At 26.9% G+C, this 27,406-nt stretch overlaps 1 protein-coding gene across 2 annotated transcripts in view; it reads left to right on the top strand.

The window, feature by feature from the left end:
• Positions 1-27,406, top strand: part of LOC135925141 (protein flightless-1-like) — a 102,878-nt gene that overhangs the window by 22,655 nt on the left and 52,817 nt on the right. For both annotated transcript variants that reach the window (XM_065460343.1, XM_065460344.1), the window contains 7 exons: positions 11,656-11,812; positions 11,920-12,038; positions 13,010-13,140; positions 13,722-13,792; positions 13,840-13,890; positions 15,914-16,038; positions 23,119-23,307. In XM_065460343.1, the coding sequence (XP_065316415.1) occupies positions 11,656-11,812; positions 11,920-12,038; positions 13,010-13,140; positions 13,722-13,792; positions 13,840-13,890; positions 15,914-16,038; positions 23,119-23,307 (843 nt within the window). The remainder of the gene's footprint in view (positions 1-11,655; positions 11,813-11,919; positions 12,039-13,009; positions 13,141-13,721; positions 13,793-13,839; positions 13,891-15,913; positions 16,039-23,118; positions 23,308-27,406) is intronic.

The raw sequence follows: 27,406 nt of genomic DNA, 5'->3' as shown, positions 1-27,406 counted from the left end.
ATAAATTTTGAATAGTATGTTGATGACCCTAGAAATGACTGTAATTGTTTCAAATTTGTTGGTTCTGGTGCATTCTTTACTGCCTCAGTATTTTTTTTGGAGTTGTAATTCCGTTTTTTGAAATATTGTGTCCTAAGTATTCGACATTTTGTTTAAAAAATTTACATTTTTCTATTTTTAGCTTGATTCCATTTTCATCTAGACATTTTAGTACCTTTTTTAAATTTGTTTCGTGTTTCTCTCTATTTTTCCCGGTTATTATAATATCATCTAAATAACAAGCTACTCCTTCAAAACCTTTTAATAAATTCTCTATGGCTCGTTGAAATATTGCTGGAGAAGACGATATACCAAAAGGTAGTCTTGTATATTTGAATAATCCTCTATGCGTATTGATTACAAGATATTTTTGAGACTCTTCCCCCACTTTAATTTGAAAATAGGCATCTGAGAGGTCCAATATTGAAAATTCCTCTTCTTTTCTCAAACTAGCTAATAAATCTTGGATTCTTGGTATTGGGTATGGATCAATGTTAATATTTTGATTTATAGTTTTTTTTAATCTCCGCAAATTCGTAATGTTTTATCTTTCTTTTGAACAATTACCATGGGTGATTCATAAAGTGAATGATTATGTTTTTCTGTTATTCCTATTTTTAGCAATCTGTCTAAATCTTCTTTGATAAAAATTATATCTCTCTATTATTATTTAGGTTTGGGATGAAAATGTGATTAAAATATTATGTATTTCTAATACCTCTTTGATTCCCGGACTAACAGGTGCACCAGTATTTTGTAAGTATCACACCCTATTGTTGTTAATAACAGAGATTTTTCTTGTGATGATGTTTAACTTGGTTGTGTGTTTTTAAATTCTTGAAATAAGTTGTACCAATCTTTGTAACACAGGTTTGAATCCTAGACTTTTTATCGACTGCGCCATTTTTGTAATGTAAATTTTGTAGTATATTATCGAATTCTTTTTATTCTTTTATTTCGTATACAAAATCATAATCATCATTTATTATTCAATTAATCTCAAATTATATAATAATAATAATAATAAAATCATTTTACAATAAATAACAAAAACAACAATTTAATACACATCAAATATGATATATTTTTATTTAAGAAATTCATTTCAATTATTCGAATAATTCCAATCGAATACAAATAGATTTTATTATTTGTATGAATACGAATAATAAATTATTCGATTCGTTTAAAGGAATCTAATATGAATAATGCACTATTCGATTCGAATTCTTTTTTGAATAGGCCTAGTTTAGAGGTCTACATTGGGCCCACTCAATGTTTAAAAAAAATTTAATTCGCCCGCCCAACCATAGTTTTCAAAAAATATATACCCGTCCGCCCAGCCCATTTGTTTAAAATTCCTTACCCGCCCCCTGCCCGCCCATTATTTATAAAAAATTTTAACCCAAGTCCGCTTATAAAATTTAATTATGGCCATTCTTTAAATTTTTTAAGTATCTAATAAAAATATTTAAACATTACACCTCTACAAAAAGTTTATAATTTAGGAAATTAATTTAAGCATATAAAAATATTCAATTTAAAATATGGACAATTTATTTGATCAAATAGAATATTTAATTGTTATTATATATAATTATAATGCAAAAATAATAATGAATCGACATTTTCTGGATTCAAACATTTTCTTCTTTGTTCTAAAAACCTTCCAGCAATGCTAAATCCTCATTCAGAAGAAGCACTAGTTGCAGGAATTGCCAATATTTTTCTTGCTAATCTTGATAGCTTTGGCAAATCTCATTCTTGTCGTTTCCACCAAAGTAGGATATCCGTTTGAAGTATATTCTCTTCTTCAAGTGCCGGATGTCCCGTATGCAATATATGTAAAACTTTGAAGTGAGTACGAAATGATTAATCTGCCATTTCAAAATAAAATACCTTGCTATTTTTGTAATCGTTTCATGTTATACTGAATATAACAGAACAAAATACTATACAGTTTTATAAACCAGACCTCGAGTTAATTTTAGAAACAGATGCATCTAACCAAGGATTTGTAGCTGTAATCATGCAAAAATAGAATTTCCAATAGTTTACCCCTCAAGAACTTTACAAGACGCTGAAAAGAAATATTCTACAATAGACAAAGAAGCAAAAGCAATAATAAACGGCCTAGAAAAATTTCATAATTATTTGTATGGACGAAAATTTAAAATTTGAACACCTTTAATAAAGATATATGGTAATAACAGATTTAAGCTCATTAACAAAAAGATTATTATGTTGGGCTTATAAATTATCTGCATATGATTATAATATAATGTACAAGAATGGCGCTAATAATATAATTGCAGTTGCTTTATCGCGAAACCCAATAGAGAAAAATGATGATAGAATAACAAGTGAAAATAAAACAGTGAAATATATAAGAAATCTTACTTATGACACATTAACTCTATCAATAAAAGAACTTAGAGAGGAAACCGCAAAAGTTCCAATTTAAAAAGAGTAAAAATATTAATAAATGGTACAAATATACAAAATCAAGCACCAGAATTACAAGCTTTTAGAATAGAATAGATGAAATATAAAATGATAACGGTATTTTATTTTGGAATGGCAGATTAATCATTCCGTACTCACTTCAAAAAAGAGTTTTACATATATTGCATATGGGACATCCGGGTATTACATCAATGAAATTCATTACGAGACATTATATATGGTGGGTCGAAAAACTAGTAAATAGCTGTAGTTGATGTCAAAAACAATGCAGAGATATACCAAGTATTGCAGTATACCAGGGGAATCCACCATCACAACCCTAAAAAGGGAAAAAAAAGAAAAAATCATAGGAAAACATGCCGCCCAACTACGAACAAGGGAAGAACCAGTGGAAACCGAATCAATAAAGCTAGGAGATGATAAAAACAGTATAAACAATGGAACCAAGTCAAGAAAGAATTCAACCCCGATATCCAACGAGGGAACGAAAGCCAACAAAATGATTAATAAATGGTAAAAATATACAAAATCAATCACCAGAATTACAAGCTTTTAGAATAAGAATAGATGAAATAGAAAATGATGACGGTATTTTATTTTGGAATGGCAGATTAATCATTCCATATTCACTTCAAAAAAGTGTTTTACATATATTGCATACGGGACATCCGGGTATTAAAATCCATTACGAGACATTATATATGGTGGGAACAATTAGATAAAGATGTCGAAAAACTAGTAAAGTGTTCTTCACTCAAAAAAAAACGATTGGTACAATAAAAAAAGAAATATTGTTATTGATCATTTAATTAATTATGATTTTTCTTTAGTTTATTTTTAAACAAAAATTTTAAATTTCCTTAACCCTCCCGCCCATTGTTTAAATTTCTTAACCTACCCACCCGCCCGCCCATAATATCAATTTTTTTAACCCGCCCGCCCACCTGCCCATTCCTAAAAAAATTTTTACCCGCCCATCCGCCCGCCCAATTAGATAGGCGGGCGGGCCGAAACCCCGCCCAATGCAGACTTCTAGCCTAGTTTGTATTAATATCGGATCGAATCGGTGAAAAATTTGTGGATCAACGCAGCATTATTTATTTTGGCCTAACTAACTTAAATAAAATCCGCACGAAAAAACCAATCTAAATAGGAAATTTGAAACGTTGTATATCTGTAACATATATATAGGAAAAAATCAAAATACAATATTGAATTTTAAATGCGCCGAAATATAAATAAGCGGCACCGGTTTATTTTTATATCGTCAATTTTCGGCGCGCCGAATACGCTAATACCAATATAAGTAGCGGCACGACTATTTAAAATTTTTTAATAAATTACTACCTACTGTTTAAATTATTTGATTGAATTACATAAGCTAAAATCATTTTTAAAAAAATAAACAAGTATATAAGGTTGCGTCCAAAACCAGTTTTAGAGATTCCTAGAAACTTCAAGGAAATCTATAAAGTTTTGAAAATTTTATATATATTGCGCCCAGGGATTAACTGAACCCCAACTAGGAAAAGAAAACCCGGGTTTTTGGGGAAAAAATTTGAACCCTAACCGAACCTGAACCCCGTGTATAAAATTTTTAGAACCTTTAACAATACCTGGTTCAGTGTATTGTTTAAATTCATATAAGATATTTGTATAATTGTAAATACAAATATTAATAATTGACATTTTATAATATTTTCAAATTTCCATTTAAGTGAAGTGTTAATAAATTTTAAACAACTTTACTCCATTTAAAAAATTTTTTAAATTTATTCTCAAAGATTCCTATTGGATTGTTATTTTAAACAATTAAATTCTTTTACGCCATTTATTTTTAATTTATAACTTATTCTCAAAGATTATTAATTAGAGGAAAATGAAAGTGAACAAGTCAAAGTAAAAATTATTATATTGGGTATTGTTAATTTAAAGAAATACGTCTAAATAAAAATTTTTTAAATCTATACATGACTATGCTTTGTATTTTTAACTATATTTGCCTATAAATAAAATAAAAAATTTATTTTTTATACCAAATTTATGTCTAGTATTTTAATTATGTTTTAAATATAGAATATTTATTTTATTAATTCAAAAATTCTTAAATCCGAGCTGAACCCGGAACCAAACCCGGGTTCAAAAATATTTCCCTGAACCGAACCCACCTATTTTTTTTAACCTTAAACCGAACCCGGGCAAAAATTTTGCTGGGTTCGCATCCCTGTATAGGCCATATTTTTATTTTTCTATTAAAAAATTCTTATTTCATGTTTTTCGATTTAAATTATTTAATGTTTTGGACACAGCTTAATAAAGATTATAATACTATTTAATATCATATATATACTCATCTCTTCAGATATAATATATTTATAGTTTTTATTATTGTTAGTGTTGTTTAAAATATAGAAATAGAAAAAATATTAGTACTTGATCTATTTGGTCTAATAAATTGCGCATTAATTTAATCTATAATTCCAACATTTGAATTTTTTGAATGTTTTTTTATAATCTGTAATAAATTTATATACATTTTAAATCTCAAAAATTTATTTTTCAGAACACATTTATTTTATAGTGATTCATATTTTTGCATAATAGCTCAATTTCAATCCGATTTTAAAAATGGCGAAACCTACCTCGGGATTATGGCAGTTAGAGATCTGCAAAAGTAGGCTCGGCCGGACCTATTTTTTAAAAAGATTCGGACCGGGTTGGGTTGGACCTTGGAATTGGGTTCGGGCCAGGCCGGCAAAACTTTAAAAAATTTCGGGCTGGGCCGGGCTTGAAAAAATAGGCCCGATGCAGATCATTAATAGCAGTTATACGTAATTGATAGTACATAAATTTTTATTTGATAATTTTACAAATTATTTAGGTATTAGAAATGTTAGTAATCACAGTCCTAATAAAATTACATAATTTTAGATGTTATAATTTAAAAATGAATTTTAGATATTTTTTGTAATTTTAAAAAATCGTCCCTCTGCAAAAAATAAATATTTTCCAATATTTTTTTGTTATGATATAGAACAATCTCTGGCCATAAAAGCATTTTTTAAAATTATTTGAACTTAAAAAAGTTATGTCAAAAATAATTGAATAGCAACTGCTGCAGATATGTAACGTTGACCATTAATAGGTTAAATAAATTTAGATTATATTTAAATATAAGCTTTACCCTTTTTTAAATCTTTCCTCAAGTTGAAATTTCAGTAAGTGTCAGATGAAGCCTTATGTGTTTGTGACATTTTGTATAAAAATTATATTTCAATTTCAATCAAAAATAAAATGTATATATCGTATATAAAAAAAGACAAGTATATATAGTTTTAAAGTAATTGAAAACATTTGCATAGTAACATTAAAATAAGAAAAATTTAAACATTAAAATCGCCTTTAACTATCTTAACATCTCTCTCTCTGAGTAATTCTTTGCTATCCCAGTTTCTCTTGTTTCTGTCCTATTCATCATCATCATCTCAACGTCTCATCATACGTCTTCTTGTTCATATCTTTATTCGTTTTTCTGTTCGTCTCTTTGTTCGTTATCATTATCATTTAATGAATTGTAGTAGAATAGAATGATAATTGATTTTTTAATGTGAATTTTTATTATTATTATTTTTATAGCATTTTATTTTATTTTTTATATATTTTTTTTTAATTTTTATTTTTTTTATTTCATTTTTTAATGTTTATTAAATCGCGTGTGTTTATAATTTGTTTTTCCAAATATTGTATTCCTTGACATTCATTACATAGTCTTTGAAATGACTCGGTAAACGTTTTGCTCTTACAGGTCTTTCATCTCTTTCCCCTCCAAAATTTCTTATCGGTTCGTTCACCGTTACTGTCTCGCATGATCTTTTTTTATTTGGTCTATATGTCTTCTTATTATTTTACAATCGGTGTCTATTCTGTATAATAATTCACTCACTTTTTTAATGACGATGCCTTTGTCCCATTTGTTTTCGATGAATGTTTTATACCATACGTTGTCTCCTACCATTATTATCCTGTTCGTGTTTGTTATCTTTGTCATCATTTTTTCTTTGTTAATCACTAGTTTCATTAGATCCCATTTTATCCTTGTATCATGTGAAAATAATAGTTTACTCGGTGCTATACCTGTTGAGCTGTTCGGAGTATTACGATAATTAAATAAAAACCTTTCTACTATGTCTAAATTGGTGTTCTCTCTTTCCATGTTTTTCTTCATACTAATTTTGAAGGTATCCACCATCATTTCCACCTGACCGTTGGACTGCTGATGGTAAACGGCGGTTAGGGTGTGTTTGATTCCGTGATCTCAAAATTTATCGAACGAGTGACTCGTGAAGTTTGTACCGTTATCCGTTACTATTTCTTCCGGTATTCCAAATATACTGATTGTTTTCATAAGTTCTTTTAAAGTGATGTCTGTTGTAATAAATTTGACTGGAGTTATTATTGGGAATTTGCTGTATGCATCTATTATTATTAACCAATATTTTTGATAAAAGGTCCAGTATAGTCTATATGTATTCTTTCAAAAGGTTTAGAAGTAGTAACCCATGGATGTTGATTGGGATTCGATGCCCAAATATTACATGATTTTCACAATTTTTTACTTCAAGATTGATACTCGTGTTCATACCTGGCCAATACATATAATCCTTGGATAATGCGATGGTCTTTCCAGCACCTAACATCCAATGTGTAATTCCTTCAACATAGTTTTTCTCATGCCTGCAGGAATCACAATTTTGTTTTCTTTGAACAAACAATTATTTATAATACTTAATTCATTTTCCATGTTTTTGTATGATTTGTTTTTTATACCGTCACCTTTCCTTATGTCGTTATAATGATATCCAATATTTCTTTGTCTTTATGTGTTTCCTCTAATACTTTATTAAAATTAATCGGAATATCCCATAAGTCGTTTTTTGTGTTGTCCGTACTTATATTATCAATAATTTCCTTATCTACACTGAGTGGTAATCTTGATAGACAGTCAGGAACTGTATTATATTTGCCTGCTCTATGAATTATTTTAAATCATAAGCTCCCATTGCTATATTCCACTTTTGTAAACGCATCGACATCGAAGTATTTTCTTTCAACCCTTTGGAAAAGATGTAAATCAAGGGTTTATGGTCGGTGATGATAATAAACTTCGTACCTATTAGGTATTCTTGAAATCTTTAATTGCAAATATTATGGCAAGAGCTCGATATTTGTGTAGTTTATCTCTGCCTTTAATAATGTTCTTGATGCAAAGGCTATAGGTTTTTCCTTTCCGGCTCTCTATATGAAAAAGTACTGCTCCAAGTCCACGTTTGGATGCGTCAGCAGCTATATCTATACGTAAGTTTGGATTAAAATAATTTAATGTAGGAGGTTGACTGATTAATGTTTTTATTTCATTGAAATTTTTGGCAGGTTCAGCTTTCCATTTCGATTTTTCTTTGACTATTTTGTATAGCGGGTCTGCTAGGTCGGCAAAATTATTCAAAAATTTTCTGTAGTTCCTAAAAATGTAGAAAGTTCGTCATAAGATTTTGGCTCTCGCATGTTGATTATAGCCCTAATTTTATTTCGATTAGGGTGTATACCTTCTGCATCTATATCATGACCTAAAAATTTGACGTTGGTTTTCATAAATACGCTCTTTGATAAATTTGGTGTGAGAACAAATTTTAATATTCTTTCAAAAACTTTCTTTATATTTTTTATATGTATTTCGTCATTTTTACCCGTTATTAAAAGATCGTCAATATAAAATATTACATCTTTCATGTCTCCGAATATTTTATTAATGGTCTGCTGGAATAAAGCAGACGCAGTTTTGAGACCAAAGGGTAGTCTGGTAAATCTGAAGTATCCTTTGTGTGTAGAAATGGTCAATATGTCCCTAGAGCTCTTATCTATGGGAATTTGCAAAATGCGCTTTTAAAGTCGATTTTGGTGAAATTGTTTCCTTTTGATAGTTTTGCTATTAAATCGTCTATTCGATATTTGAAATCTCCAGCAAGGATTGACTGTATCTTTAAAGTCAGCACATAACCTGAGACTTCCATCATCCTTGAAGACTGGAGTTAACGGACTAGCCCAACGTACATCTTTTACGCGCTCTATTATTTTGTCCTGTATCCATCTGTTTAATTCTTTACCTACTATATCTATTCTGGAGTATGGTATTCTTCTCGGCGATATTATCTTTGGTACGGCATCTTGCTTTAAGCGAAGCTTGATATTAGTTTTGCAGATGGGTTTATCGGCCATTTTTAGTTTGTAATCATGTATGAGTTTAGTAAGTTTATTATTACAATAATCATCATCTATATTTCCTACAAATTTTTTTAAAATATTCTTGAAGGCACTTAGCCAAGTTCTGCCAAGTAATGGACTCTTATTGCTATTAACAACGATCGCTTGTAAATTTTTAACTCCTTCGTAATTTACCCTGATCTGCGGCGTCCCTAATATTCTGATTTGATAGCCGTCATAGCCTGTTAATTTTAAATTAGATTTCTTCAATTCAGTGACGCCTGCTTTCTTAGCTATCGAACTAGGTATTATTGAGAACCTGGAACCTGTGTCAACCTGCATGACCGTTGACAGGTTGTTCAATTTCAAAGTTACTTTATACGCGTTGTTGTCATTATCATTATAATCTCGGTCATGTTATTTACGCTTATGTTTAATAAGTCAAAATCTTTGTTTTCTGCTTTATCACTTTTAAATTCATCAACTTCTTCGATGTTTACTGTATTAATCTTGTTGCCATATTCTATCTGATTTCTAGTATCGTTATTTCTGTTGTAATTGTAATGTGATCTATTATCATATGGTTGATTTGTATTTTGTATGTAATCTCTATTGTTTTGACTTTGCTGTGAATAATTATTATTGTAATATCTATATTGTTGCGTGTTATTATTGAACCTTTGATTGTACCTGTCAAAATTTCTTGCATTATTTCTATCATTAAACCTCTCGTTGTATTGCCTGTAATTATTAAATTTTCTGTTGTCACTGTGTTGATTGAATCTGTGGTTGTTGTAATCATGTCTTGGGTAACTTTTTCGAAAATTATTGGAATATGGTCTGTAGTGAGTATCGAATCTGTTTTGATTGTTGTATCTTATCTAATTCTGATGACGAGGTATATAGTAGTTATTTTGGCTGTAATATCTTTGACTGTCAAAATATGGTCGTGGAGCCCATTGTTGAACATAATTATTATCATAGTGTGCCAATTGTTTATTATCGTATTTGCTAATTTGTTTCGCGTCTGACGTCTTCTTGGTTTCTATAATACGTTTTATCTCTAACTCAGCTTTTGGTTTATCATCCAAGCCTAAAGTGTCTAGTTTAGTAATAGCTTTATGAAAAATAATATCTGTATCAATATCCTCTACCTCACTGCCTGTTTTTATTATCTCCTCTATATTGTTTAGATCTTTGATCTTAAGTTTAATATCTTTTGATAAAGTAAATATTTTGATTTTCTCAATGGCTCTATCCTCAGGAAAGTTGCATTGCTTACCTAGCTGGCAAATCTTAGTCGCCCATTCTATAAATTTCTCATCCTTAGATTGACTCGTGTTATAAAACTCTAAGATTTTATTATTGACATTCTTTTGAGGATACAATATTTTAAGTTTTTTTATTATAGAATCGTAGTTGTTAAATTCTGCATCGCTACTTAACGCTTGTAGTTTAATATAGATATCTTCGGGAAGGTTTTGTGTTAGAATATAAGCTTTATCTGTAATTTTGTTTTTACTTAAGTATCTGTTAATTCTGTCAATGTAGATATTACAAATATCGGAAATACAACTCCGTCCATTTATTTTAGACATTGAAACAATTTATTTTTATTTTTTTTGCTTTTTGATTTTATTTTTTATAAAAAAAATTTTTTATGTATATATTTGTACAAGTGAGTTTTTCTTCCCTTATTGTATAAAATTTTTCTTTTCTTTTTTTTTTAGTTCTCCGTTCAAAAATTGCTATTAGTTTTTTTTATTTATATGTATATAGTATATTTTCTTTTGTACCCTTTCGCGCTCGGCATATTTCCCATGAACACAAAATACTTGTACTTTGATATAATAAAATGATGATTTTGATATAATAAAATAATGATTTTGACAGGTTAAAGATAAAATACGAAATAATAAATATTGTTTTATAAATTAATATCTCTAAGTACCAACCATTAGTTTCTTTAAATATAAAAATTAATTGATTAAAAATTTTGATGGATGACAAATGATCTCGCTGGGCACGAAAGGGTTAACCGTGACCTTTGAAGGTTAAGAAAATTGCTCTTATGTTTTATTTTATTCTTTTTTCTTTTCTTATTTTTTTTTGATCATGACCTGATAAGGTTGTTTTATTTTTTTTAATATATATTTTTTTATTTATTTATTATTTTTTTTTATATTTTCGATAATGACCTGTTAAGGTTGTTTTATTATTATTTTTTTTATAATGACCTGTTAAGGTCAAGGATTATTAACTTAAATAAACTTAATAAAAATAGATAACTATTGAAAATAAAGTATGATAATAAAAATATCATAAAAGTTAGGTGAGTAAGTTAAGTTTCCTTAGACGGTAAATATGGTAAAATAAAAATATCATAATGCATATTTAATAAAATGGTAAAAAAAATATGATAAAATATTAAAATAATGTATTTGGTACGTTACCTTTATTTTTATTTTTTTCGTGAGAAGCCAGTATGTTTATATTATATATTTTTTAGATAGGATTTGTGAGGAAATTTTTTATTTTTATAGTTGGATTTTATATAATTTTTAAGAAGTTAATTTAAGTTTAATATTTTATATCTTTCTTTTTGTTTTAAAATGATTTTGGATTCATCACTATAAGAAAAGTTGAGTGAGTAGACGCTTTACGCTGCCACCATTATGTGTTTGTGACATTTTGTATAAAAATTATATTAGACAAGTATTTAGAGTTTTAAAGTAATTGAAAACATTTGCATAAAGAAAAATTTAAACATTAAAATTGCCTTTAACTATCTTAACAAAGCCAGTTCAATTTCAGGTTCTAAATTATGCTGAATATCCTATCTTTCATTAAATAAATTTAAATATGGGATGAATATTTAATTTTTTTTTTTAGAATTTAGATATAAAAAATAATCCCAATTTCTTAATGCCCCACAAAAAATCCGATACAACTAAAATCGAGGGCAATTATGATTATTACAATATTAATTTCTCACTGGAACACCATTTACATTTGGCTGATATATTACATCCTGGAACAACTCAAGAGAGTAATATTTTAATAACCAATATTTTTGATAATATAAACAATAAAAACATAAATTTATATTTTTTTTTTGGTTTTATGCTATTACTTGTCTACGATTACGCTTGAAAGTCGATGATATGACTAAATCGATTCTTAAAAAGAGTTTGGAGTTTAAAAATAGTGCTGACATGAATACTTCAAAAAAAAACAAGATTGAGGAAGGTGAAAAAGAACGACAAGTGTTGCAAGTTATAATTATTATTATTATCAAAAAACTTATAATTATTGTTTTTATATTTTAATTTCATAAACTGAATTATATTTTTCTTTAAGAGTTGAATATTTTATGGTTATAATGAAAACATAATTAATCATATCTTGCGACTCACGGATAAATTAATTTTTTTATTCACTAAAACATGAGATTAGATGAAGATTTAAATACTTGATTTGTTAACTTTCCACATCCATTCTATTCCCTTTAATTGATAGATGTAAAATTCTTCCAATCCAATAATTTCTTAAATGGAGTATTATCAATTTTTTATGCACTCATTATTTTCTCTGCAGAAATGATTGTATTTAAGTATTTGCTAAAGATCATTAGATACAGAGGCTAGCGTTAGACTTTTTTCATTGGAAATAACACTTTATTTTGGCATTTCTTACAGTTTTTAACGTTAAATTTAATATTTTTATGCTGAGGTTTAGAAATATTCTTATAAGCATGAAACTGTAGATTAATTGATATTAACAAAAATTCTTTATTTTCGCATTTTAATTTTAATTTTACTTTATAAAATTTAATGTTAACTAGAGATATACAGAATTTCGGTTTTCTTCCGATACCGGGCCGTATCTTGATTTTTTGTCAATATACCTAACCGAATAAGTTTGTTGAATAGCTGAAGTCGCGACCCATACCAGCTCTGGTGGGCCAATATATTCGACACCACACTAGGTCGATATTTTCGAACATTAATTTAGTTTTTTTTCATTTAAAAATATTTAATTTTGGAACAATCGAAGTCTGAGTCTTTACCATTTTATCAAATTTAGTAAATAAATTTGTACTAAAAATATTGATTCAAATCACTGATTTTTTAAAAAAAAACCGGGTATAATGATTTTTATATGCAATCTTACTTGACACAATCTAACCTATACAAAACCTATTTTGAGCAAACTTAAATGATATATTTGTATTTAAATTCAAAAGGGTATGTCAGATGTAGCATCTTACGATAAACCTCAAGGTGGTCTTGATAAAGTTGAAAATGAATTCGTCAGAGAAGCCCATTCAACAGATATAAACTGCAAAATGAATTCTAATAATACTAACATTAATTGGTTAGAAAATGTTATTCGAGATCGTATCTTTTCACTTATGGGGGAGTTTATAAAATAGGATTTAATTTTACTTGTTTTTTTTGGGCAATGTTTAGGCGGAGTCTTAGCTAAATTAAAATTTTTCAAGTCAAAACTTTTAATTTTCCAGTATTTAACATGGGAAGCCAATATTTACTTTTTAAAAAGTTAAAATTCTCAAATGCGAAGCTAAAGACAGGTTTTGACTGAAAAACAAAGTGACATAGCCTTAATAAATTATTTATAAATTTTTGGCAGAGCACTTTACTGATTCGGGTCACACCTTTGAGGCCTGGTATCTCGGGAATCAGGTATGTTAACTAGCTAAAATAAACGGCCATCATTTTTTTACCTATATAAATATTTCCAGAAATTGTTAACAATTTTAAAAGGGGTCGGCCGAATCACGATCTAATTGACATGAAAAGCCTAAATATCATTATATTTTTTAAAGGATAGATTAATTTTTTAAATTGATTTTATCCAAAAATACAAAGCAAATTGATTATGATATGTTATTATTAATCAAAATTTAATTTTTATGAATTTTATTAAATATATAGTGAAATTGAAAAGGTTAATAGCAACATAGATTACAGCGATTTTTTTGAACCTTTAATTGGAACTCAACCTGGTAAAAATCTATTATTTGTTTAAAATAATTAAACAAACTTCATTTAGGTATTATTTGCTGGGAAATCGAAAATTTTCTGCCCAATAGATTAGAGGAGGGTAGAATAGTTTAACACTTAAAAATTATAACCTACATGGTTTCCCTTCCAAAAAGAAAAAGCGTCAATTAAAAAATCAAGGTTTGATCAAAAAATGAAAAGGTTCAATCAAAAAAGGAATATTACTAAAGACTTAGCAAAATGTCCTATCAAAAAAAAGGAAAAGCCATTCAATCAAAAAAAGATAATTCCCATTAAAAAAGGAAAATCGTTATTTTTTGTGTATTAAATAAATTATGATTTTTGTTGTCAGTTTAATAATCCTGAAATATCATTATTTTTCAATTTTGAATTATTTTTAATTTTCCTTTTTTTCATTTCTTACTTTTGAACTCTTTAAGTCATTTTTGTCCTCTTTTCTCGATGTTCTTACAATTTTTTTTTTTTTTTTAAATTAATTTCTTTATTTTTTCCTGTCATTTTTCTTCAAATCTTTATTTTTTTGTTATTTTTAGCCATTCTTTTGTCCTTTTTTCGTTTGACATATAGCTCAAATCTGAATTAAATAGAAATTGTCTTTTTTAAAAATGGAAAGATTTTGCCAGAATTCAAAATCCTAATATTGAAGGGGAATTGGTTAGTTTTATAGAGCACGGAGAGAGAAATATCCTAAGAAAATGCCAATAATTATTTTCTAAATATGGAGACCTATATTTCAAAATGTAGAAGCAGGCGCATATGCAGAAATTGTTATGAGGGGGGATTTAAAGAATTATTTTAGGAGTTATTAAAAATATTTAAGTTTCAGAAATTTATTGGGAATTGACGATTTCAATATACAAATTCAAATATAAATTAATGATAAAATATTAAATGTATATAATCCGCGTTAAATCACTTAAATAAATGTCTCGAAAAAGAATTTGTAAAAAAATATTGGAAATATAGATTAATGCACAAAAATATTCTTTAGAATTATTGCATAAATATAAAATAAACTTACAAAATATAGTTATATTAAAAAATGGGAAGAAATTTAATTGACACATGAATTTATAATATGAAATTCATTCTTCATTGGGATTGAGCTAATTTGTATTAATAGTGTAATAATGTACTTACCTTGCTACTATTCTGGCTAGACTAATATTAAATTCATAAAGTTCTACTTTTGACTCAACAATGACATATAATTTATAAAATGTCATCCACATTTACCTTAATTTCCTTAAGTTCCAATATGATGCAGTCTCAATCAAATCGATGTCAATTTTTGAAATATTTTTCTTTAGTTTTGCAGTGAAAAGGTTTCAAATGATTTGGAAATTTAAAAATGGTCAATAAATATAACCTTAAGGAAAATTTGAAATCGATATTAATTCATAGAATAAATTTGTAGCATATTTATTTTAAATCAGTAATACTTATGAAAAATATTTTATGGGTTGGACATGCTGCCTGCGTAGAAGATAATGATTAATATAATTTTTTTGTTTATTACTATACACCTTAATTGTAATGAAATAATTAGAGATATAAATATTAATAAAAAAAAATTTATATTGCCAAAGGGAAGTAAAAAAAAATTATAAGTGAGATTAAAAAATTTAAAAACACCAAAAATTGCTAAATGAAAAAAGAATGGTTAAAAATGACAAAAAATAGAACATTGAAAAAAATGACGGAAAATGAAGAAATTATTTTTAAAAAGACAAAAATAGAATCATCAAAAATGGGAAGAAGAAAATAAAATAGAGAAAAGAGACAAAAATAGATTAAAAATGATTGAGATCGCAAAAATTTAGAAATAAAATAAGTAGTAAAATTAAAAATATCCAAAAATTTAAGAATATATTGATGATATTCAGGATCAGGATTAAAAAACTAATAAAAAATTGTAAATTTTTTTAAGAATATATAAAAACAAATAACGATCTTCCTTTTTTAATTGACCTTCTCCCTTTCTCGGAGGACTTTCCCTTTCTTGATTGACACTTCCCTTTTGCTCAGACCTTTTCCTTATTTGGATGGGAAACCATGTATAATATTAGCGGAGAAAATATTTATATTTTTAATCTTTTTAGCACTTAATGGCAAATTTTACGATGGTGATTGTTACATTGTTTTAAAAACTTACTACTCTCAAAATTATGAAATTAACCCAACCTTATCTTGGAAAATATTTTATTGGATCGGTAAAAAGGCTTCGGTAATTTGTTTAAAATTATTTGTTATAAAAATAATATAATTAAATGTTAATTTTCAATATTTTATTTTACTAAAAATGATATGTACTAGGTATAACTGTAAATTAAACCTATGTAAAAAAATCGCCTTTTATACAGATTGAACTATTTCAATATCTTATCTTACTTCGAAGAAATGTTTATGAAACATAACATACCCCAACTTTATATATATTCGTCAATTCGCAATTTTTTATTTTATCATGCATTCTAAAATTTTCGAAAAATAATATTCAATTTAAACTAGAAATCTGCAAATTTCGACCTATTTCAGCCCGTTAAAAAATTTTCACAAGTTGCCCAGTAAACCCGTTAAATCTTTTGCTCTTCATGCCCATGAAAATTTTACAAAAAGTCATGCCAGCCTATTAAAGTTTACAAAAAGTTCAACCTCCCCCCCCCCTCGTACATTTTTTATGCGAATTTTCCCGCCATATCATTTTTAATATCTATTTTCAATTTTTTCCCAATATCAATTAAGTCCCCTTATATTTCTCCTCTATGGCATCTATTTCTATGATTTTATAAAATTATTTTTAAAATCTATTTGTTATTAATCATATCAATACAAATAAATAAGCTGTAATTTATTTTCAAATAGTATAAATCAAAATATTAGCTTAAAATTTAATAAAATATATCAAAATTTTAATGCCCGAGCTGGCTGGCCTATTAAAATTTTACTAAAAATCAGAGACTTGATAGGCCCTACATGATATTTTATATACAAATTGTCCGACTTTGCCCGAAATTTTTTATGCAAGAATAACTAACCTGTTGTAATCTTTTTACATATTCCTGGCCCGGCTTCGGACTAGCTAGGCTTTGCAGATCTCTAATTGACATTACACTTTTTTTAAATATAATGATTTTTTAATTTTTGACCTCATTTTCAATCTTATAGTCCTAAAATTTGCGGCGAAAGCACGCTATTACTTTATAAAATGTAGGGGGCACGCTAATATGGACAAAAAATAGAAGTGAATTTTTGTTTATCCAAGAATGTGAGATAAAAATATTTATGTATTTTTTTAAATATTTGGTATCGAAGCATTTCATATAAAATACATTATATCTATATTATATAAACTATTTAGAAAGTTATAAAAAAATTGAAATGTATTGCAAAAAATATATATTGCATAAAAATATGTAATTTTTAGAATACATTTCATAATTATTAAAAATAAAAATATTACTAATATAATGCATTAATCGGAATAGTTCAAAAAAATGAAAATAAACAACAATATTCCTCATAGTTAATCTTTTTCAATATTTTTAACAATATTAAATGCACGCTTCCTTGATTGGTTATCATTTATAGAATCTTTATAGTGACCCAATTATTTCAAAAAGATTGTGCCGTTAATAGGGTTTTAAATTTGCATAACTTTTATAATAAAGCTTCTTGCTTTATCGCTTGCCCACACCATTTTGTTTCCACATTTTATAAAGTCTTTTTAATTTTTTTGAACCAATAATCGGGTTATTCACACTAGCATTTGTTCAAACTTCTATTCTTTTAGCGTCAGGTAAATATTTAATTAATTTATATAAGTATATACATGCAATATTTATAGTTTATATATATATATTAAATAGGACATTATTATAATAGTTTTATATAAATATTTAATAGGAATGGACCAAAATGAAAATACCAAGCAGCACAAACAAAACAAAAACTCCTTAAATATATATATCAGAGATCTACAGGCCTGGGCTGGACCTTATTTTAATTTTTTTAGACGTATCAGGGCCGAGCCGAAAAATTTAAAACTAAATATTTAAAATCTCAATTATTATCAATAAAAATTAAAAATAAATATATGTTTAAAAAAAATCTGGGCCAGGCCTGAAATTTTAAAATCCAGGCCGCATATTTTTTTTTAAAATCCGGGCCGGGCTATATAAATGGTACCTCTGAGGGTCTCTGATATATATATAAGATAAAATAAATATTTATTTTAAAAAATGAAACTTCTTTCAAATTCTTTAATTTTGACATAAATATAAAATATTTAAAATTTTGAGGCATGACATTTATTTAGTTAAAGTAAAAATTATCCAGCCTAGCCCAAAAAACCTTTTCCTGTCCCTGATTTAAAATACTAATTTGTTGGATTCTTTTTTCATATACACTAAGTATTAAGAAAATTTATACTCCTGCTAACTATAATGAACCATATTTTTTAAATTAAAAATGTGACTTATTACACTATTATATTATATTTTAAAATTTAATTGAACTGATATAAAATTTTAATTTAAATTAAATCAATTTAATCACTTAGTATTGGCTAATTTATCTTGTACAACCGATTACACTGTAAATTTTTAAGATTTTCCTGGGCTAGAGTGGGGAGATTGGAAAGTTTATTATATCATTTATCCATTAATTCTTTTACTTAAAATTTATTGATTATTAATCATTTTTTTATTAAAGATAACATCTACATTTCAATTCTGACTAAAATTATTAAATATAAAGAAAAAAAATGTAATTTTTTTAAAATAACATCTAATTTTAAATTAAAATAATCTATATTTTTTTATATTATCATGCATACAATATTAGTTTAAAAAAAATGGAGCAGAAAAATTGCATGATAAATCTTGTAAAGAAATAAGATTGCTGGTGAGAATCGATAACAACTAAAGTTGTCTTTTCTCATTATGTACAACTTCATCAAAAAAAATTTTATTTTTAAAGAGACTTCTTCAGACTCTTCTTTATATTCAAAAATAGTTTATAATACAACTTTATCTATGATTCCAATTCATACCAAAAAGTTCATCTCACATGTAAAAAAAATCCATCCTTATGTATTATATTACAAGTATCTTCACCCATGATAATACACAAGCCACAAATTTAAAACCGCCTAAATTAACATATTTAACAAGAGATATAACATCTATAACTACAAACAAAATGTTCAATACAAGAGACTCCCTCAGATTCTCCTATATATAATGATGCAATTTCACTCAAGAATCCAATTTCGCTTCTTTTAAAGATAATAGCATTCTAATTTTATACCAAACTTTCTTTTCAAATGAAATAATAGAGTATAGCCCGGAAGGTTTAGGGGCGAATCATGCCCCACGGGGCCTTTAGTCTTCCAGTCCGCCCCTGTTCGCAGAAATAATTTTATGATTTAGTGAATCTTATATACTATTGTCATTGGATGCCTAAGAAAGTATTCTACTACTTAGACTATTGAATTATCATGAATTTCAACAACAGAATATATGCTTAAAATTTGGTGAACTCTTTTAAAAATGCATTTTACTACCCTGCAAAAGCTATACAATAATTTCATCAATAATTAAAGCAACTAAGTTTCTTGGTACTTTGTCTGTCATAACCACTATAATATAAACGCGATGTACAAGTCTTAGGTTCATGGGTTGGATTGGGTGTTTTTATAAAAAAGCGAGTTTTTGTGGAATTGTTGCATTTGAATTTAAATGAAAAAATTTGACCCAATAGGTTAAAAAATTTTCCTTTGGATAACTGCTTCTGTGCATGAAAAGCCATATAATAGATTAGAATTCATAGATGAAGGTAATTGTAATGTAGAAGTTTCTTTTAAAGTTAACGATAGAATTGGAATGCAATTATTATTTAAAGGAAACGATAATTGAATCTCGGATTGTATTATCACATAAGGTAAAGAAGAGTCTGGAATTTCTTGAATAAATGAATATTTTGTTGGTTTAGTTGTAGATTTTATATCACTTATTATTAAATATGCTAATTTACACTGGTTTAAAATTATGGTTTGTGTATATTAGGAATCAAATATTGTATTAGAATATGAACCAAAAATGATACAGATTAATTTTTTTTAAGATGTGATTAAGTTGAACTTTTTATGGTATAAATTAGAATTCAGGCAAGGTTGTATTATCACCTTTTTTGAGCATAAAGGAGAATATGAAGAAATCTTTAGGAAAAATGAAGATAATTTTGATGAGGTTGTAATTGTTATTTTCAAAAAAACAACTTTTGTTTTGGATTTTCACCAGCTACCTTAAGTTCTTTAAATGATTTATTATGCAATTTTTCTGATCCACTTTTGTATTTTTTTTATTATATATTGTATGCATTACAATATATATAATACAGATTTAAATTTAAAATTAGAATTTATTGAAATATATTATTAATGAAAATTCCTTTATTACTGAATATATCTATTAATTAAATTTTTATAAGTTGTTTATATCATAAGAAAATGAATCTCACTTCAATTAATAGAGTTTATATATATATATATAATTTTTACTTAAGCATTTGCAATTAACCTTGACATTTGTATTTTGGGCCTTTGCAATTTAGTCAAAGCGATAAAATAAGCGTAAACTTCATGTTTAAATATTACAAAAGATATTATGTCAAAATTTAAATTATTAGAAAAATCACAAATTTTTTTTAAAAAAAATTTTATCTTGGAAAACTTTTAATTTTGACTTAAACAAGTGAACTCAATTAATCGAAGCTTAAGAATGATGTTTAAATATTAAAAAGAAATTATGTTGTAAATTTATAGTATGATAAAAAATCTCGATTTTTTTGATCTTTTAAATTTTATCCAAAATTCTCGTAAAAAGTTTTTTTTTGTTTCTTATGGATAAAAAATCTTTTATGATGAAATCAAGCATTAAAGAGTTTTTTTCCTTATATATAACTTTGTTTTTCTTATTAAGTTTTTAATATTGCAATTTTTTTTGAATGATCTAAGTAAAGTATATTAGGTCTTGAAGATTATAGGGTCTGTACAACTAAATCTACCAACCGTTGGTTGATTATTATTTCTTATTTTCTGGGTGAATCGGAAATAAAAAAATTTCAGGTAGGTGGTGTTTGTGATATAAATAAATCATGGTTTGATTACATGTTATTTCACAATTTTTTTCTTTTTAGATTATTTTTTATAACATCCTAATTAATCAAATATTCGCGATAAATATATGGGATTAGAAATAAGTAAAATCATAAAGAACAAATCCCTGTAAGAGCTGAATAATATTCCCAACAATTTCATCTCTTAATTTTTAACATTTTTTTATTTGACATTATTTTATTTTTTTAATTTACCAAATCATTTATCTTTAAAACATGTAAACAAAATATAAAAATAAAATATATATATATTAAAAGTGAATATATATTTTAAAAATATCGATGGCTCTAAAAAGAGCTTATAGTAAAAAGGTTCTTAAAAAACAGGTATAATTATGTTTAAAAATTTTTAATTGGAGTTTTTGTTTAAGAAAAATTGATTCGCGTTTATCGTTTGTAATGTTAAAAATTTTACGTGCTAAATTTAAAAAAAAAAATATGTTGATTGTGAGAAATTGCCATTAGTTGAAATGACTATGGGTTCAAAAATAAAGTTTTTTAGTATTGAGTATTCATTAATTTTTCTATTTTCCCCGCTAGTAAGAGGGTTTGAATTAATTGATGAGGGAAAGGAAGAGACGCAGGTTGCCTCCCATATTAGGGATTTCCCATTGGACCATGGGGTGCAGGTTAAACCGTCAGGTCTGATACCATCTTGTAAAGAGAGGTTTGTTGGTTCTAGGATGTTAGGTATTTTAGCCTTATTAAGAGCGTTATGGATGATTTTATTTATAGCTTTATGCCGGAGGTGGCGACCTTGGCTACGGGAGCAGTTTAGGCCGTGTCTTGCGTTTGGTTGAACGGGTAGGTTGCAACGGTGGCAAGTGTGTGAATGTGTAAGCAAGCATCCAAGTCTAAATCCTATCGTAACTCTCAGTTGGTCATTGGTTAAGAGATTATCAAAAGTTAGGCTTGGAAGTGCCTCGAACCATTCATGCCCTCCGTATTTATCGTTTAGTTAAAGAAGTTGTATATCGCTGATATCTGAAAGGTTAAGACTATTTTGTAGTTTCTTTATAAGGGGTTCCAAGATTGATTTATTAGAAATTTCAGTTGGGAATGTTTGATCCTCTGGGGTTAGTAGATTCCATCTTTCGATTGCTACTGTTAAGAGATCGTCATTGGGGGTTATGAAAGATGAGATCGCGGAATAGCGAAAGGCGATTAGAGATAAAAAGAGATAGGGAGAGTAATTCTAAGGGGATCAGGTCGATACCACCAAGTTTAGCGGGTAATTGAGCAAGGTGCCAGTTAAAGTCTGATAATGGAAGATTAAGGATCCTTTCCATAAAGGTCTTTAAGCGAATATTATGTTGGGTGAAAAATCCTGAGGAGGATGAGTGGAAGAGGTGCGAGATTTTAGGTAAATACAAGCACTTTTTTAATAGATAAAAAAGTTGGTGCGATGGGATATGATTGATGAACTTTTCCAAGTTTTGCATCTCGGAGAAGGTTTTATCGATAGTTTTTTCCGAAATTTTATTATAAGTAGTGGGGATCCCAAGAGTTGGATATCTTCGATTTCGATAATATTGTAATCTTTAAATGAGTCTAGGGGAATCTCGGGGTTGAGTATGCAGATTTCTGTTTTGGTTTTGTTTAATTTTAGGTCTATTTTGTTATCAAAAAAAATTTTTAAAAATTTCTGATTTTTATCATAATAAATTTAATTTCCGACGTAATTTCTTTTATAATATTTAAATATGAAGTTTAAGATTATTTATTTGCTTTCTCTTTTTTAAGCTTAATATGCTTATAAATTAATATAAATCTTTGTTTATTTACCCCCTATTTATTAATAACGCATATTTCACTGCAACAATAACTACTTATAAATAATATCCAATTATAACAATTGGTTATGCAAAATTATACATTAAATATCAGATTTAAATTTAAAAAACAATGATTTAAATAAACAATTACAATATTAGGTTTAAATTATTATTATTTTATAATTCATTAAATAAAATAATTTCAAATAGACGAATATATAATTTTTTAAATTAACAGCAACCAATTTCAATTCAAGTAATGTTGCGTTGGCCAAGATTTGAACTAGGCCTTTGAGGCACGGTCGATGTTTATATATATTTTAAACGATATTTAAATATTATCTCTAATTTAGTTGGACAAACAAGTCTGTTCAGCTATGCACGCCGTGAATTTACGAAACTTTTTGAGGGCCACTTCGTGCCGAACCTCTAGGGAAGAGCAAAACGAAGAAAGCCCCGAGTTTATGGAGGTATTCGATTACAATATCAGGTATATCGAAGGGGGTAGAACGGCGACGGGATTTTGTAGCATCGTTCCTAAAGTTTGACATAAAATATTTAATTGGATGTATAGCAATACATAAATAATTTCGATTGGTTATTTTTCTGAAAAAATTAATTTTGATATATTAATTTAACATAAAATAGCTTTTTGAAAATCAACCAATAATGAAATTTCAATTCGATTGTATAATAATATTTTAATGTAAGAAAAATAATAAAATTTTATTTCCAAATTTTTATTTTATGACTTGGGCTTTTAAAAAACGGAAAATTAAAAAATGCTCATTTATTTTAATATATCTCAGGCATAAAAATATCAATCTATTTCTAAAAATTAGAAATCATAGAAAATAATGTATGTTGATATTTTTAAAATTGATTACATTGGGTCGACACTGACCTAGAATTTATGTGGCTTGAAAGAGCTTCAATTTAAATTTCTCCATGGGCTTGGACTTAACATTTAAATAATTATTAATATAACGTTTGTTTGTTTTTATTTAAATTTTTAACAAAGTTTATCATGATAATATAGGAATAAAGTAATTTTTTGGTATTATTTTTATGGTACATTTGTTGCAAATAGCTTAGATATTTTTTTTTATATCACCTATTCTACCAAGGCCTAGATTTTAATTTTTCCATGGGCCTGGTCATCTCCAATATATTTTTTAGCTATGATGGGCTGAGCCTGGACTTAGATTTTAATTTTTTCACGGGTCTGGGCTGCGTAAGGCCACAAGAGTTCGGCCAATAAAGGCCTCCCTAAAAAGGACCTGATTCGAGCTTTTTAAAATATCAGATCAAAAATTTATCTTATTATTATTATTATTTGCTTTTCTTTTTCTGAAAAAATTTTTGATGCAATTTAAGTGTGTTGGAGTTTATTGACTTTACTGAAACAAGATTATTTAAAAAATTCTTTGAATTTGCAGTTTTCAAATGGCATATGATATTATTTATAATGAATGTTAACATTTTATCTTTAAAATTATGATTATAGCTAGGGCTGTGCCGATATTAAATATCGGATCAGATCGACACCGATATCTAGCGTTTTCCAAAAATATCGGATCGGGCCGATACCTGTAAAAACCCGATCCGATCTTTTTACTTTCTTTTTTTTATTATTTTATTTATATTTATTTTACATTAATAATATTTTCTAATTTTTTTTTTTTAAACAATGCAAATGCATAAGACTCCTTAAATTTTATTTATTTTTTTAAATAGATTTATAGTATTTTCAAAGTTTTTTTATAAAAATAGTAAAGAACACCCAAAGTTTTATTTATTTTAAATCTTTTTAAATAATAACGCCAATTTTATTATTTATACTTAAAATAAAATAATTTTTTTAAATATGGTGTCTGAATTCTGGAAATATTTTACAAAAGTGAAAGATAATTTTGCAAAATGCGTTATCTGCGGAATTCGAATTTCACGAGGAGGAATAATGAAGATTTCATTTTAAACTATTAATCCGTATTTTATAATTATTGTAGAAATAAAAAAATTAAATTAAATGCATAATTATATATTTTGCATATAGCAAAATATTGATTTCTTAATTACATTAGGTTCAAAGGGGGGTGGTGAAAGATCAATATGAATATCGGATCGGTTTTGACCCAATATCGTATCGGATCGTTGAAAAATATGTGGATTGGCACAGCCCTAATTGTATCTATCCTTTCCACTAGATCTACCAGAGTTTAAAATGCTCTGCAAAATAAAAATTAATCAATTGTTACCTTAAATTACAAATCCTTTTGTAAAAAATATTTTGTGATTATTATCAAAGAAATTTTCATAATGAAATCAGAAATATTTTTAATAAATATTGATCTTTAAAAAATATCTTCGAAGATTCTCTTCAAACTCTAATATCAACTCTACATTCATATTGTTCCCAAATAACTCTATTTAATGAGGACATCAATCTGATCATCATGGTCAATTAATTCCGAAGTTAATATTCATAATTATACTAGATATTTTAATAATTAATTACTAAAAAAAGTTTGAAATATTAATTTTCTTATAAAGCTTTTAATAAAATTAAAAAAATATGGTTTGATAAAGTAATCAAAATAAACAAATATTACACTATTTCATGATAATTTGAAAATAGTTGAATTATCTTAATATTTTTATTTTTAAAAATTTAAAAATCGATTTTATTCATATTTAAAATCAAATATTCTAATAATTCTATTTATTGAGAAAACCGAATAATTTACTATTCGTTTTTACACATAAAAAAACCGAATGCAGGTTAAATTGGTTGATTTAATAGGAATTCTAAAAATATTTTAGGTATTAAAAATTAATCAAGCATTAATTTTACTTGTGTCTCTATGTATGTCTTAAATCAAAAATATACTAAATCATCGATATGATCTTTTTGTTTGTAATAATTTTAATGAGTCAATATAAATTAAAAATTTATTATAACAAGGTCAGATTAAATTTTGAATATATAAAAGTTTAAGCTCTTTATTCTGTTTTTTCACATAAATTTATTTTATGTAGAATCAATTTCTATGACCATTTTTTCTTTGGGAATATATGATATGGTTAAAGTAAAATGAAAAGAATAAACATTCATGCCCCTTATCAATAGTTTTTATCAGTGGCGTAGCTAGGAATTTTCCTTAGAGGGGATCCATACATATATAAGACTGGGGGGCTGCCCCCCAGTCCCCCTTTACGGGCCTTCGGCTGGGTTTATCTTAAGTAGATTATCTCAATATATATCCTTCCACGAACATCAAAAATTTAAATATTCATGGTATTTATTTGATATAAAGTAACTTTTAAGTCTTTTGAACGTATAATCTAAAAAAAAAATTTGCTCTGGGAGGGGTCCAAACCCGAAAACCACCCCCGTAGCTACGCCACTGGTTTTTATACAACAGATTAAGATCTGTATTGTTGTTGGTATTGATATTTGTTGTCTTTAATTATTAGTGTTACATAATGAAAGTCAAAAATGTTTATAAACAATATATTGTTATATTTTGTTACATATGTATTTACATGAATTAAAGTACTGTTTAGTATTTTATTTTCTATCATATTTTTTTACCGTTAAAAAGTTATTTATAATAACATATTTTTCAATTATTTTCGTGCACCAAGTTACTCTTACTATACATGATTTGTTTCTTAATTAATTTATGGTAATATTTATACATAGATAGCATTAGCACATGTTATATATTTTATATTATATTATTTGATAAGTCCATGAAGTTGGCCCCCCACTTTTGGATTTTTAATTGTTTATTAGTTGGACGGATTTGTACCGTTTTCAGTTCGATTTGTACCATCACCGTTTTTGAGATATTCAAAAAACAAAATGGGGGCCAACTTCACGACAGTCACCAACTTTTGAATTTTAAAAATAAAAGTGTATAGGTCGATAGAAAATGATTTGTACCGTTTTCAGTTTGATTTGTATCATTACCGTTTTCCAGCTATTGACCGTTAAAAATATGGCGCCAAAAATAAAAAACACTCAAATTTTTTTAAAAAAAATTTCTTAACTTACAACGATAGAGAATTTTTTTTCTCTTCCCAGTGATGCCTCAAATTAAGTTTTATCTCCATTATTTATTTCGGAATCAAATTTTAAACCTTATATTATAGCGTGAAGTTAGCCCCCCCCCCCCGATATTCAAATTTTTAAAACGGAATTGATTTGTACCGTTTCAAACTCGATTTGTAGCAATACCGTTTTCCAGCTATTGACCGTTAAAAAATATGGCGCCAAAAATAAAAAACACTCCAATATTTTTATAAAATTTCTTAACGTACAATGATAGAGAATTTTTTTGTCTTCCTAATGATGCCTTAAATTAAGTTTTATCTCCATTATTTATTTCAATAAATTTTTAACCTTATATTTTAGCGTGAAGTTAGCCCCCCCCCGATATTCAAATTTTTAAAACGGAAATGATTTGTACCATTACCGTTTTTCAGCTATTGACCGTTAAAAATATGGCGCCAAAAATAAATAACACTCAAAATTTTTTTTTTAAATTTCTTAACGTACAACGATAGAGAATTTTTTTCTTTTCCTAATGATGCCTCAAATTAAGTTTTATCTTCATTATTTATTTCGCAAAATTG

This window comes from Gordionus sp. m RMFG-2023, chromosome 2 (genome assembly GCF_954871325.1).
Source record: "Gordionus sp. m RMFG-2023 chromosome 2, tfGorSpeb1-WG-v2, whole genome shotgun sequence".
NCBI lineage: Eukaryota > Metazoa > Nematomorpha > Gordioida > Chordodea > Parachordodidae > Gordionus > Gordionus sp. m RMFG-2023.
The sequence above is the reverse complement of the archived record's forward strand: the minus strand, read 5'-3'. Positions and strand labels throughout refer to the sequence as shown.